The sequence below is a fragment of the Pochonia chlamydosporia genome, chromosome 7 (genome assembly GCF_001653235.2).
Source record: "Pochonia chlamydosporia 170 chromosome 7, whole genome shotgun sequence".
Taxonomy (NCBI): Eukaryota; Fungi; Ascomycota; class Sordariomycetes; order Hypocreales; family Clavicipitaceae; genus Pochonia; species Pochonia chlamydosporia.
This window is the reverse complement of record NC_035796.1, coordinates 1,210,734-1,224,336: the sequence shown is the minus strand read 5'-3', so window position 1 is coordinate 1,224,336 and position 13,603 is coordinate 1,210,734. Positions and strand designations below refer to the sequence as shown.

Here is a 13,603-nt window from a genome sequence, read left to right as displayed (position 1 = left end):
ACCCATGAAGCTCGTACGAGTTCTGCCCTTTGCGGCAACGGTTCTGGCCGCCTGCAACGGTCACGATGAGCTTTGCAGCAAGAAGTACTCCGAGGTGACGTTCGTGGGTAGTCACGACAGCGCCTTCGTCGGAGAGACGCCTACGCATAATCAGTATGTCTCGGTGACGGATCAGCTGAATCTCGGTGTTCGGTTCTTGCAGGCGCAGACGCACAACAAATTTGGCACCATTGAGATGTGCCATACATATTGCTGGGAGCTGGACGCGGGGACCCTCAAGAAGTATCTGCAGGAAATTGCGGACTGGATGAACGGGAACCCGAATGAGGTTGTGACGCTGCTTCTGACCAACGGAGATGCTATTCCTGTTCAGCAATTTGACGCCGTCTTTCAGAGCACCGGGCTTGCGCAATATGCCTTCCATCCAAAGGGTGTGCTGTCCAAGGATCAGTGGCCGACACTGCAGCAACTTATTGATGCAAAGACGAGACTAATTGTCTTTATGGGTATGTTTGCTTTCCTGTGTCGTTTGCAACAGTGTAGATTGTGGTGTATATTCGACGGAGTGGCTGTTAACTCGCGGCTAGATTATCACATGGATCCGTCCAAGGTCGACTACATCATTAGTGAGTTCGACTACTTCTGGGAAACTCCGTACGGCATCACGGACAAGAACTTTCCCACGTGTGCTGTTGACCGGCCCAGCGGGGGAGATCCCAAGAAGCTTATGGGTATTATGAATCACATGCTCAACTTTAAGATTGGCGACATTGTGTTTCCGGACCAAGTGGACACCAAGACGACCAACTCTGTGGATTCCATCACGAAGCAGGTCGACTTGTGTGAAAGTCAGGGTAAACCGCAGCCGAATGTGATTTTGGTATGTAATTCTTTGATGTTGGCAACACTGCTGGCTGTGCGATGCTAACAGTTGTAGCTTGATTATATCGATATTGGCGAAGCGCAGCAGGCACAGTTGAAGTTTAACGGCTTGGCGTGAGTTAAGTGACGAGTATGGTGTTTATGAGACCATGGGCGACGTACATTTGAATACTTTATGGATATGATTGCATAGCTTGGGCACGGGGAATTGTTTGGGCAATGGCAGGAAGTTTTATAGGCCCAAAGTATATGTTAAACGGATGCGTGTTCTGTCAGTATATTTCGTGATATGCGGATACGTAAGTTGGTTTGCATTCTTTAGTATTTTTCTGCGTGGTGAATCTTCCAGAGTTGCTCGACGGTGTGTCAAAGGGACAAGCGTTCGAATCATTTAGAATCCACGAGCTGTGAATGATTTAGCCTGAGAAGGATTGTAAGCAGTCAAACTATTCTAAGGAATCAAGCTCAGCATAAGCCTAACGCCCAATGTCAATACTTTGGCAACTGATGACCGACGGACAAGAAGCTCACGATGCTCCGTGACTGGACTGTGAAAAAGTGGGTTCAGAGTCGTGCCCCTGGAACAGGCATTTCATTTGGTGACATTGAGGCTTGAACGAATCAGAGAACAGGCATTACAGCTGATCGCAACCTCGAAAACTGGGGGCATCAATGGATTGATATTTGTTCCTCGCATCCATTGCATAGGCGACGTCAACTGACGAAGCTCGTGCGCAGCCAGGATTTTTCTGCATTAGAATGCTGCATACAGTAATCAGTGTTCAACCAGCCCGCAATCAGTGCATAATCGCAGTTGTGGTTCTTTGTTCGCGTGTCCGCAATTGACTCGTTGCAAAAAGCCATCCGATGCCACCTCCAATCCGAGGCGCGCCCAAAGTGGCTGCATTATTTACCAATACAGGCTTCACCATGCACTCTACTCTGCATTCGTAGACTAATGCTGGCGTCATGATGCTCCATGGACAAGTCAAGTCTGGTTTGATCGGCGCTAGCCTGAAATCCAGATCCTCCCTGCTTGAAAGTCAAAGTCAAAGGGACGATGGTGCGCGAGGTTACATGCCAGCATGCCATCCATCAACAAACCACGCCATGATCTGTGAATGATCACAGGGACGTGGAACGCAACAGTGATCGATCCCTGGGCCATGACCGCATTGAACTACCACTGCCACGTAGCGATAATACGGATTACTTGGGATCAGGGTAGAGCCAGAGCGTGTACCTGGCTTGCCTGTGGCTCCCCAGATGTTTTTTTCAAGGTGCGAAATTAGCTTCTCCAGCTACAGCCACACGGCGCCAAGGGGGTCTGGTCACTCTTTTCGATGGATGAACACGAGATTGCAACTTGACTTTAACTTGGCGACGTCGTCTGTCTGCTAGTCTGTCTGCTGTGCATATGCCGTGTGAGCAGTGAGGGCCTCCCACTTTCCCATTCCAGCAGGGGCCTCAGTTAGACTCCCGTCTGGTTCCCGTCAACCCATTCTTGAATTTTGACTCCTCCTGCTTTGCGCGTATCGTCTGATTTCTGCTTGCTCTCAGGCGCATCGTCAGTCGGCTGCCTTTCAGCATGTTATTAAAATCACTTTGGCGTGCAGCCCTGGCTGTTGCTGGTAAGTTTCGGCCCTCAACCGCCAACATCCAAAAGTTGGAGCCCCTTTCTGCAGTTGAGGTCTCCCTGCTCGCACGCAAATGGCGGCATACCTATGCCGACCAGCAATCAGCGACCTCATGTCGAAGCTCTCCCAAAAAGCATCTTGCAAACAAGACAAAATGGAACGACACTAACAAGTCAACGTAGCCTTTGCTCCCGCAATTCGCGCAGACGAAGCAAACGCACCCGGCCAATCCACATTCGTTTCCGACAATGGCGACGTCGCCTTCGCTTTCACCGTGCCCAACGACGACTCCCACCCCCGAAGCACCTTTTTCAGCATTCGCGTCAACAAGAAATACACATGGGGAGGCGTAGGCCTCGGCAGCGACGACATGAAAGGCGCCCTGTTCCTGATCATCTACAGAAATGGAGATGGCAACAATGTCACCTTCTCTCCGCGTATAGCTCACGGCAACTACGAGCCTTTTTTCTTTGACGAGATGCAGTGGTCTGTCGTTCCGAACAACACGGGTATTATTGGCGATTACATGATGTTCACGGCGCAGTGCTTGGACCATTGTCGAACGTGGCCCGCTGTCGACACAACTGGCGGCTACATTGACGTATCGTCACCGAGTTCCAAGGCTATCTATGCCGTTGGCCCTGAAGGAACGCTCAAGGACGATAGCCCCAGAGCTGGACTGAAATTCCACCAAGAGTATGGCGTGTTTAGTATCGACATGGGCAGGACGAGGGGTGCTGCCGATGCGCCTGTCCTGAATAAGGACTCCAAAACTGAGTTTACTCAGAATCTGTCCAGGGAGACGAAGCAGTCGGATTACAAGGCTAGACTCCACGCCACGTTTATGATTTTCTTCATTATTGGTATGATGAATTTTGGCGTTGTGCTTTTGCGCGCTTGTGGGTGGGCAAAATGGCATGCGTTGAATCAGATTTTTGCTACCATGGGCGTTCTGGCTGGTTTGGCGTTGGGTGTCTTGACCAGTTTTCACTATCAGAGGGTAAGTTTTCATTTTCATCGGCAATCATGCCAAATAGTGATTCTGTTACTCATCTTGTGCTAACATTACCTCAGTCCCGAAGCTTCAGGTCGTATCACCAAATCCTCGGTTACATCATTGTCGCTTTCATCTTGGGGCAGTTGGGTTTGGGAGTCAAGCACCATCTCGAATATCGGCGAACACAGGCTCCCACCCTGTTTGGCAGGATACACCTGTGGATGGGCAGGCTGATTCTCCTGCTTGCTGTCGTAAATGCCATCATGTATGTTTCTTATATCTCCTGACTCCTACATCCTTGGACACTTGAACTAACCCTAAATCAGCGGGTTTACCTTTGCTCTGAATGGCATGTCGGCCATCATATTTGGGGTGCTGTTACTTCTTGGCGGCGCTGTCGCCCTCTTCTTCATGTATGGCCGACAACGCATCTTCAAGAAGAAGCAGCAGTTCCAATCTGTGGGTGCACAACAGCCACCCCCCTGGCGGCAAAGCAACGGTTACAACGCCGGATACTCTTCAGATCCTCCCCCAGGCTACGAACCGCCCTCACAACAAGTTGGCCTACAAGCCGCAGGGCCATCATCAAATAACTCACCCTGGAGGAGCACTGAGAACAAGGATTACGAAGACGAGCCACAATTGGGAAGTGCCCAAAGACCACGAGAATTTGCATAAGCGTGTTTACGCATGCTCTATTGGAACAGTAGCTGCTATAAGTCAGTCACGAAACCTTTCAATGTCAGTGTACGAATTTTTGTGTATTATCTGAAGAGAAAAAGGACAACCAGGATGGGTTCTCTTGGCGTTTTATGTACGGGTTTACACAGAAACATACATAGGCTGGAGTTTTTTGTCGTTCTATCTTAATCTTCTAGCGGATATATTTACAACACTATCTACCGGTTTCAACGGGTTCTTCGTCCTCATCGCCGTCTAGCCAAATTTCGTGGCCATCGCCCTCTTTTACTAACAAGCTTGCTAAGCAGGCACAAATAGCCACGCAACTCAATAGCCAAAACACCAACCCGACATACCCTCTACTCAGGCCATACCCATACACAACGCCACCAGTAATGGGTCCCATCGTCCTCGCAAAACTACTAACGCTCTGTCCCAATCCGTGTATGGTCCCCAACACACTTGGATGCGGCGAGCAGTTGTTCACAAGGATAACTTGACTTGGTAGCGCAAAAGTCCGGCCCATGACTTGCAAAAAGAGCACCCCGCAGATTGACAGCCAAATCGCTGGCCCGGTCTTGCTGTGCGGCGGCTCAGAGGTGCTGGGGACGACGGACAGATACGGAACGAGGAAGTATGTTATCGGGAAGAAGAGCAGGAATAAACGCCACGACATTAACGTGCCTAGGCGGGCTGACATGCGAGGGTAGAACAGGAGCTGCAGTGAGATACCAATGACTCCGAGGATGGCCATGGCCATACCAACAGACTGGGGGTGCAGGCCTATCCCACCAGTAAACCGAAACGGTAGTTTCGTCTTGTGATTCGAAGCTGAAGGGTCAAAAACAGGAGTTGACAGAAACACAAACCAGAGGGATTGGAACGTCCCGATATGAAAAGTCAGGAAGAACTGGGCAAACAGCGTCAACGCCACGTTTCGCGTGAATATCCGCCGAAACGGTAAGCGCTGGGTATACCGCCTCGCAGGCAATTTACTCGACACGTTCCCATCGGCGGCAAGTTCCAGCACATTCGACGGAATCGGCATATACCCCGTCCTTTCACGGCGGCGGAATATCCTGCGGAAAGACTTGGCCAGTTTTCTGCCCACGCGGGTTCCCAGGTCGGGGGGGCCGTCTCTCAGCGCGTCGAGCGTTTCGTCGAGGCCCAGCCATACTGCTGCGGCGGCGAGCAGGAGGAATATGGAGCTGACGATGTTGGGCGTTGCGTAGGGGAAGTTGATGAAGAAGGGGACGTGGCCGAATAGATGGGGGTACGTGCCTGCCGGGTCGGAGAGGATGCCTCCGAGGATGGGACCGATGATGACGCCGATGTTGAAGGTCATGGGCATGAGGAGGAATGCGCGGGCTTGGAATTTCTTTTCACGGATGATTTCTGAGATCCTACATTCTGTCAGTACCTTTGCCGTCTACTCTGCAGTGTGCGCCGTTCTTGTGTCATGTACCGGGAAGGTGAACATACATGGTCCTCATGACGCCAATATTCCCATTCGTACTCCCGCCCAGGGTCCTAAACAGCAGGGCCTGCCAGAAACTGGTTGAGAAGCCAAACCCCAAGCAGGAAAGGCTCGTGCCCAGCAACCCGATCAGCAATACCGTCTTGCGGCCTGCCCTCCGTGAATCGGCGACGCGGCCCCATGCCATGGCCGTGAGGAACTGCGCCGCCGTGAAGGAGGCGTGCAGGATGCCCGCTTGGCTGGATATAAGGGCGTCGGGAGATTCAGGGTTGAACCATTTCAGTTGGTAGTACATGTAGGACTGGTGTCGAAGTAAGCTTTTGTAGGTGTTTTGGGGATCGTGTGTAGGACGTACCTGCAGGGATGTCTGGACCAAGGGCTCGCTCATACGGGCGAGTGTGATGATGACGAGCTGCTTCTTCCGGGGTAAATCTCTCCAGGCTACTGGTTCTCTGGACTGTTTCTGGGATTGGGAGTCTGGTGTTTGCGTTTCTGGGTCGTTTGAAGATAATTCCCCGGCCGGAGGAGGCCGTTGGATTTGTTGTGTCGTTGAAGGACATCCGTTATCGCCCTGCGGCATGGCGGACGGTAGATCAGGAACATGGCCATCTGGGATGGTCCTGAGAATTGCTGTGTCTACATCTTTGGGGATGTGGAGGGTTGGCTTGTCATGGTGTGGCATGTAGGTCGGGAGGATGTAGGGGTGCGAAAGGTGATGGGCTTGATTGTCGTAGGGCTGAGTATCTCAGATGATACCAGAGGGTCTGATATTGTTTCTGTTTGATGCTTTTCACCGTGGCAAATATCAGGTTTGTGAGACGGGTGATGATGTTGAGAAGAGTGGTTGAACCAAATGAATGACAGTGTCTGCTTCACCTCGCAACAGAATAATATTCAAGGTTACACACAAAAATAAAAGTAAAGACAACTCCGGTTGCTGCTTAAAGAGTCACTACATATTCTGCCGTCATTCCCGCCACCGATCAAGACTCTCAATTCAAGCTTCCTATTCGCCTTTAGCCATGTCGAAACCCGATTTTGGCACAGCGCGGGTCAAACGTGCCGAGTCGGTGCCGATTTTTTGGGTGCCGGTGTCGAATGCAGGGCGCTATTCCTAACGTATTGTGATAAATATGCTGATCGTATCTCGTAGCTACATTTGTGACTCAATGCCTTAAATTTGCAAAGCAGTCTCGGACGGTGCATGCGAAACTATGTTTTGTTGAGAATGGGATAAGGAATCACACCTTATGGCTTTCGATGGCTTGAATTATATGGCTTGCATGTCTGGTGCAGTTTTGTGCAGTTTTGTGCCACGGAGGCGACCGGCGGAGGGGTCCGGGACCGGCGCCCCGCGAGACACCGGTTCTCTCCATTGAGTTGAGTGAGAGTGAGGTTGAGTGATTGCTCTTGGCTTGTTTGACTTCATCTAATCCTTTTATTCAACATTTTTATTTTCATTTTGTACCGGCGCATTGCATTTCCGACCCGAACTCTCTTGTTGCGTATGTAATGGGGAGGAAGTTGGAAACCCGACATAAAATCAACGTATAAAGAGACAGCCAAGGACGGCAAACCCAAATCCCATCTACACAACCTCATCACGAAACCTCTGCTTGTTCTTGCTTCTCACAGCACAAACACACAGCCTCGCCAAAATGACCATCACGATACAAGTCAACTCTGAAATCAAAGTCACAGCCCTGCCACTCACCCAAGACGCCTTCCACCCATACGGCAATGTCATAAACAACCCCAGACCAGACATCCACCCGTCAACATTCTCCTCACACGCCTCATCTCTTCCCTCCAACGCCGTCTCCGCAAACCAAGGCCACGCCATCCAGTACCGCAATGTCAGCAAGATAAGAAACCTGTACGACCAGTCGCCCAGCGGAAAGGCCGACGCCGCCATGAGCATGTTCGTCTGCTCGGCCCGCGAGCTGTCCTCCGTCTCCGACACCCAGGACAAGTTCACCGTGCGGATCCTCGAACGACACCCCTTCACCACCCAGACCTTTGCACCCGTCTCTTCCTCCGCGACGGGCTATCTCGTCATTGTTGCGCCTAGTCTGCCGCCCAGCGAGGCGGACAAGCACCTGCCTGTTCCTATGGGAAGTGATCTACCCGGGAGGGGACTCCCGGATGTGAGTGGCTTGAGGGCGTTTGTGGCTACGGATGCGCAGGCGGTTACGTATGGTGCCGGGACGTGGCATGCGCCGATGGTGGCTTTGGGGCCCCCGGGGACGACGTTGGACTTTGTGGTTTCGCAGTTTATGAGTGGTGTTGCGGTGGAGGATTGTCAGTTGGTTGATTTTGAGACAAGGGGGAGGGAGGAGCCGAGTGTTGAGGTTGCGGTGCCGAGGGCGAGATTGGAGAAGCTGTAAATTAGATTAGACTGATATAGAATTATGAACACGATTGAAAACGCTGTAGAGTTTGTATTTCCTAAAGAAGCGAGTGTTGAAAGAACTCCCAAACTCAGAAGACGAAATGGTGACAGTGTCCACCAAGAAGGCTTCAACATGTTTTACTGCCAACTGTATTCGAATTACAATCAATATTTCTCCGATCAGTCAAATCATATCTGAATTAAGCCGGAAAGGAAACCACACCCCCACGAATAGCCTAAGCCTCGTAATCTCATTAAACTGGCCCAGTTTCCATGTCACCAAGGGCGAAGTTGACTATTCCCTGAAGCAGGGGTCTCCGCCACATTGTTCCATATATAACTTCGGACCAGAAACCACTCTTCTACCGACGTCGTACAACAGCACGCATTGCGCGAAATCACAATCATGAGCGCCGAAACCGACGCGAGCAACAGGCTGGAGGACCTCTCTGGAATTACCCTTCAGCCTGGTGAGAATCCATACACTGCCTTTATAAACGCCTGTCATGATGATCCCGTCCGTCCACCCCACTATGGTCCATGAGGAGGATACATTCTGGCTCCAGCGCTGACTTGCCGTAGAAAGAACTGCAACTGCTCTACTCTGTGCACCGTACAAAGCGAAATGCCCAGCAAAAAGCAAAATTTCTCGCCTCCGATTTCAAGGGCCTGTCAATTGACCAGACTATTCTGAGGCTGGAGCGGCCAGATATCGAGCCTGGCTTCAAGGATGAGCGAAATTGCCTGGTATTTTGGGCGAGACCGCCTCATCATATTGTCCAGTTGGCGGCAAAGTTGCAGGGTCTGCTGCAAGACGCTGCGCCTGGTTCGTTCTGCAACATCACACCATAATGGCGACGAAACTGACCTGACTAGGAATTTGGCTGATGCCAACTCATCGAATGCACATGACGGTTCTGGAGGTCGCATTTTCCAAGACCCCTCAAGAGATAGGAGCATTGGTATCTGCTATTCGCCCTAGCATCCCGGACATTACTTCCTACACGCATCGTCATCGGTCACGAATTGTGAAGCCCATGATTTCGTATGATACTTCTGCCTTTGCGGTGTCCTTCTTGCCGGCCTGTGGTGAGGAGACGCTGTCGCCGCCTCCGACTGCTCCTGATGTTGCCGCCGATGCTGTCACCCAGGGCGACGGGTACACGTATCACCACCTCCGGCGAGATGTGTTTGACAAGGTGCAGGAGGCAGGATTGCAGGTCGGGTCACGGTATCAGGTGCCTAGTGCGCATATTACGCTGGGCCGGTTCCTGGATGAGGCGGACCATGATACGCCGGAGAAGAGGGAGAGGTGGGTGAAGGCCATTGACGATATTAATGAATGGCTGGAGAAGGAGGTTTGGGATGTGAAGGATGGGGACTTTGTTGGAGAATGGGTCGTCGGCCAGGAGAAGGGACTGGATGCGAGGAATGGGACGTTGTGGTATGGAGGGGGCAGGACTATCTTGTTGGGGGAGGGATTCTAGACTAAACGCGGACGTTGGACATTGGCGTAGATTTTAGGCGGATAGATATGGACTGCATACTAGGTACTGAGAGGCAAGCGACATCAGGCGAACCAGGTTTGTCCCGTCTTCGAACAGTCACAAACACGAAGGTTGTAATATGCGAAATGGTAGTTTTCCTCGACAAGCCTGGGTCAGCGTTCATCATCACCCCGAGACTCGTCAACATGCCAAATATCGTAAATCTCTTGACACAGAGAACTCTGTTTTATTCATTCCCTATGAACCATCCCCCAAAACTGAGGACATGTACCCTCCTTTCGCCAGTGTCCATGATGCCCCAAATGACGCAAGGATAACCACGAGATAATTTGAGTGAACCCAACATAATGCACTTAGAACACCAGAGCCGCACCCTTCGTCTTCTTGTCACCACTGCAAACTGTTAGCACTTTTCATCTCAAACAGACGCAGCCACTTTTGACGCGTAGGACACAAAAGAACGTACCCCAACTCGAAGTGCTTGCATCGCTTCAGGGCCAGCTGGCACTTGGTCTTGCACTTGACGCACTCCAATCTCAGGACGACCTTCTTGGTGGTCTTGGCCTTCTTGTGGAAAACGGGCTTGGTCTGACCACCATAACCGCTCTGCTTTCGGTCGTAACGGCGCTTACCCTGGGCGAACAGAGAGGCCTTGCCAGCCTTGTACTGGGTGACCTTGTGCTGGGTGTGCTTGCGGCACTCCTTGCCCTTGCAGTAGGTGTTTCGGGTCTTGGGAATGTTGACCTAATTGCACAGTCCTGTCAGCTGCCGCCACTTCCAATGCAAAGTTATCATTGTCGCGGTTGTTCCCCAAACGATACGCCGGATGCCACCGAATTCGCACAAGACAGTTGCCGAGAGAGTTGAAAATTGTTTGATGAAATTCCTTCGTTATCAAGCGTTGTACCGGGTATCGTGTTCTGCCTGCCAGTTTCGTGCAATCGCTGCCGCGAAGTGTGGTGGTCCCCGCCGTAAAAGATTCGTTGCTCGGAAAACTGTCATCGTGCGCCGGTGGCAAACTCGTAACGTTCGATAAAACAAATCGCTTGTGTCGCCTGGGTGTATTAAATCGCGTGGGAAAGCACGGGGAGACCTACCATCTTGACGACGTTGTGCGGTGTCGTTACTTGGGTGTTTGGTGATGCAAAGTTCCAAGGCTAGAATGGAAATTTGGGAGGTTTTGGTGATTTCTCGCTTTGTGGGAAACTAGGGTAAACGTCCATCCCTGATTGGGTATGAGTGCACAAGCGGACCCACTACAACGATTGATGCCTCAATTGCTGGGAGTGCACGTGCAGCATTGAGAGCAGCCCCGCAAATATCCTGAAGTGGCTGTTCGCGACGCTGCTGTAATGCTGAATTGTTCGACAAACGTGGCAAATCGAGGCATTCACATCGAAACAATGGGTTCTGAGCATTTAACACAGGACTAGTAGACTGTTGTAATAACTTCACAATTAGATACATCTTTTAAGAGAATCTGCATCAAACGCTTGGAAGATAGCCTGCTGGTTGAGCAATGGGGTGTACAGCGGCGCTGCTGTTTAATCTATAAACGGCTAGTGTCATTCAATGGACAACTCGCTGCTCAATGCCCCTGGGCAACCACACCCCACCATGAGCTGGAAGGCCAACAACGCATGTCCCTATCGCCAGTTGACGACTGTGAGCATACAACACCACAATCGCAGCCATTATGGATCCCTACTCAGCAGAAGGTGAATTGATCAACATTCACAACCACTTCCACCAGGGACAGTACCAGGAAGTCGTCGATTTCGACACATCGTCCTTCTCAGCCGACAATGCTCTCCCCGCGCGCGTCCTAGTCCTCCGAGCCCGCATCGCACTCGGCCAGGCTGAGGATGTCATTGCAGACGTCAAGGGTGAATCAGAGCCAGACTTGGAAGTTCTCGGCGCGTTGGCTGAATACACCCTTGGAAAGACCGATGCTGCGCTGAAGACCGTCGAGAAGCTGGCTTCTTCCGCCGCCGACAACACCACCGTTCAGGTTATCGGTGGAACGGTTCTGCAAGCTGCTGGCAAGTCGGAGGAAGCTATTGCACTCTTGTCACAGCACCAAGCAAGCTGTAAGTTTTATCAAGTAGCCATGATTGTTCTTTTTGTTTGCCAGAAGCTCATGCCCGGACACAGTGGAAGCCGTTGCCCTGATTGTTCAGATCCACCTTGAACAAAACCGAACCGACCTCGCGGTCAAGGAAGTTGCTGCTGCAAGAAGATGGGCACAAGATAGTTTGTTGGTGAACCTTGCTGAGTCTTGGGTCGGTCTCAGAGTGGTAGGTGGCATGTCCGTGACGCGGAGGCAATGTGAAGCTGATTATTCGCAGGGCGGTGAGAAGTACCAGCAGGCATTTTACGTTTACGAAGAGCTCGCGCAAGCCCCCTCAACAGCTTCGATACGATCTCTCGTCTCACAAGCAGTGTGCGAACTGCACCTCGGCCGTCTGGAGGAAGCCCAGGTAGCGCTGGAGGAGGCGTTGAAGAAGGACCCCCAGTATGTGGAGGCCATTGCCAACATGCTGGTTCTGACTTTGATTTCTGGTGGAGACGCATCTGAATACACTGCGTATGTATAATATCGAATGATTCTTTTCTATGTCTTATGTTCTAACGATAGCAGCTCCCTGAAGAAGGCGGACCCCAAGCATGCATTGCTGGCTGATTTGGAGGAGAAGAGCGCCTTGTTTGACCAGGCTGCGGCCAAGTATAGCGCAAAGGTGTCTTCGTAAAGAAGTTTGTGGGTTTGATTTATATGAGCATAATGATAGGCGCACGGATGCGAGGAATAGAAGAATTCAATGAACAAAAGTTCTTTTTCCTGGGTTGTGTGTTCAAGAGTGAAGTCTTTGATTGAATTATATCGACCGCATGTCGTTTTTCCTAAATGCCAAATACGTAGAGACGTGGTAGGGAAATACGCAATCATCTACTGCTCTCCATATCCAACCACAAAAATGACGTTTGTGTGCTTGGCCTAGGGTAGCACTCAGGGCAAGCATGGTCGCGTAAAATCCTATCTCCTACTCATTTCCTTCGTTAAAAAAGTCATCCATATCTGACATGGCTCTTTCCAGGGCCGACAACGTCCGACCTTGACTCTTTTGAGACATTGGGGTCGTCGTAGTGCTGGACTTTCTAAACTAGGTTGTACAAACGGTTAACGATCTTCTCGACTCCACTGCCTACAAGAATCCGCACCCAACGCAGCGTGACTAACCTAGAACTGTAGTCATCAGGGGGAACTTCCTGATCATTATTTTGTGGCGGAATCTCATATACTATTTCTTCATCCGATATGGCCAGATAGGATCGAACGTTGTTCTAAAACGCTCCCACTTCCTCTGGATCTCGCCAAGTAGGTGGAACCACAGACTTCTTCATTCTGCGACCACTATCTTGAGATGTAACTCGAGTATGCTTCGAATCCCCTTCCAATTTTGTCGAAATCGGATTTGTAGAGGACTGCGTGTCGGCCAATGAATTTGTTTGATGTTCTGTGGACGATTTGCTCGTATTATCCAGACATCTCCCCAGAGGCGCACTGGTAAAATAGTTTTTGTACTTGAGGTATGTCAGTGAGTAATCTTCGATGTCACTCGCCGCCGACACGCTGTAATTATGACGCCGCGGCTCGTGGTATGTCGAAACGGAGCCTGTCGAAAGGTCGTGCGCCATGTCAGGGACGTTGCTTCGCGGGGAGCATGGCTGGTTGTTGGATGAGGATTCTAGCCATGCAACGATGGATTTGACTGAGCGGCAGCCTGTTCGTTCTGGGATGGTGAAGGGCGTTCGTGGTTCATGTTGGGGATATGGGGTTGAGAGAAGATTTAAAGAAGATTTGATAGGTTCTGGGGTGTTGATCGTGCTCATGATGCCTGAAGTGAGAATGGGCTTCGTGATGGGTATTTTGCTGTCCAGATGAAGGTAAAGGAGGCCGTTTGCAATCTTAGAAATAGAAACTCGGGGAGTGGATTGCAATGTTTACAAAAACAGTCTACGTCACGGCTC

The 13,603-nt window shown here is 51.0% G+C and overlaps 7 protein-coding genes across 7 annotated transcripts; 5 read left to right on the top strand and 2 right to left on the bottom strand.

Moving 5' to 3' along the window:
• Window positions 1-4: 4 nt before the first annotated feature.
• Window positions 5-1,000, top strand: VFPPC_07246 (PLC-like phosphodiesterase, TIM beta/alpha-barrel domain-containing protein; the record flags this gene model as incomplete). Its single annotated transcript, XM_018286142.1, has 3 exons — window positions 5-506; window positions 588-880; window positions 938-1,000. The coding sequence occupies 3 exons, from the start codon at window positions 5-7 to the stop codon at window positions 998-1,000; spliced, it is 858 nt and encodes a 285-aa protein (XP_018139768.1).
• Window positions 1,001-2,470: 1,470 nt separating this feature from the next.
• On the top strand, window positions 2,471-4,194 carry VFPPC_07245 (hypothetical protein; the record flags this gene model as incomplete). The annotated part of the gene is made up of 4 exons (XM_018286141.1): window positions 2,471-2,513; window positions 2,702-3,519; window positions 3,594-3,781; window positions 3,843-4,194. 4 exons carry the CDS (start codon window positions 2,471-2,473, stop codon window positions 4,192-4,194), a joined length of 1,401 nt encoding a protein of 466 aa, XP_018139769.1.
• A 217-nt stretch (window positions 4,195-4,411) lies between these two features.
• On the bottom strand, window positions 4,412-6,254 carry VFPPC_07244 (MFS transporter; the record flags this gene model as incomplete). The annotated part of the gene is made up of 3 exons (XM_018286140.1): window positions 4,412-5,600; window positions 5,680-5,975; window positions 6,030-6,254. The coding sequence occupies 3 exons, from the start codon at window positions 6,252-6,254 to the stop codon at window positions 4,412-4,414; spliced, it is 1,710 nt and encodes a 569-aa protein (XP_018139770.1).
• Window positions 6,255-7,332: 1,078 nt separating this feature from the next.
• Window positions 7,333-8,061, top strand: VFPPC_07243 (ureidoglycolate hydrolase; the record flags this gene model as incomplete). The annotated part of the gene is made up of 1 exon (XM_018286139.1): window positions 7,333-8,061. One exon carries the CDS (start codon window positions 7,333-7,335, stop codon window positions 8,059-8,061), a length of 729 nt encoding a protein of 242 aa, XP_018139771.1.
• A 411-nt stretch (window positions 8,062-8,472) lies between these two features.
• Window positions 8,473-9,553, top strand: VFPPC_07242 (ureidoglycolate hydrolase; the record flags this gene model as incomplete). The annotated part of the gene is made up of 3 exons (XM_018286138.1): window positions 8,473-8,583; window positions 8,649-8,892; window positions 8,943-9,553. The coding sequence occupies 3 exons, from the start codon at window positions 8,473-8,475 to the stop codon at window positions 9,551-9,553; spliced, it is 966 nt and encodes a 321-aa protein (XP_018139772.1).
• A 374-nt stretch (window positions 9,554-9,927) lies between these two features.
• VFPPC_16601 (60S ribosomal protein L44) lies at window positions 9,928-10,674 on the bottom strand (the record flags this gene model as incomplete). The annotated part of the gene is made up of 3 exons (XM_018294354.1): window positions 9,928-9,967; window positions 10,041-10,318; window positions 10,672-10,674. 3 exons carry the CDS (start codon window positions 10,672-10,674, stop codon window positions 9,928-9,930), a joined length of 321 nt encoding a protein of 106 aa, XP_018139773.1.
• Window positions 10,675-11,270: 596 nt separating this feature from the next.
• VFPPC_07241 (coatomer subunit epsilon) lies at window positions 11,271-12,324 on the top strand (the record flags this gene model as incomplete). Its single annotated transcript, XM_018286137.1, has 4 exons — window positions 11,271-11,664; window positions 11,729-11,871; window positions 11,923-12,161; window positions 12,216-12,324. The coding sequence occupies 4 exons, from the start codon at window positions 11,271-11,273 to the stop codon at window positions 12,322-12,324; spliced, it is 885 nt and encodes a 294-aa protein (XP_018139774.1).
• Window positions 12,325-13,603: the final 1,279 nt, after the last annotated feature.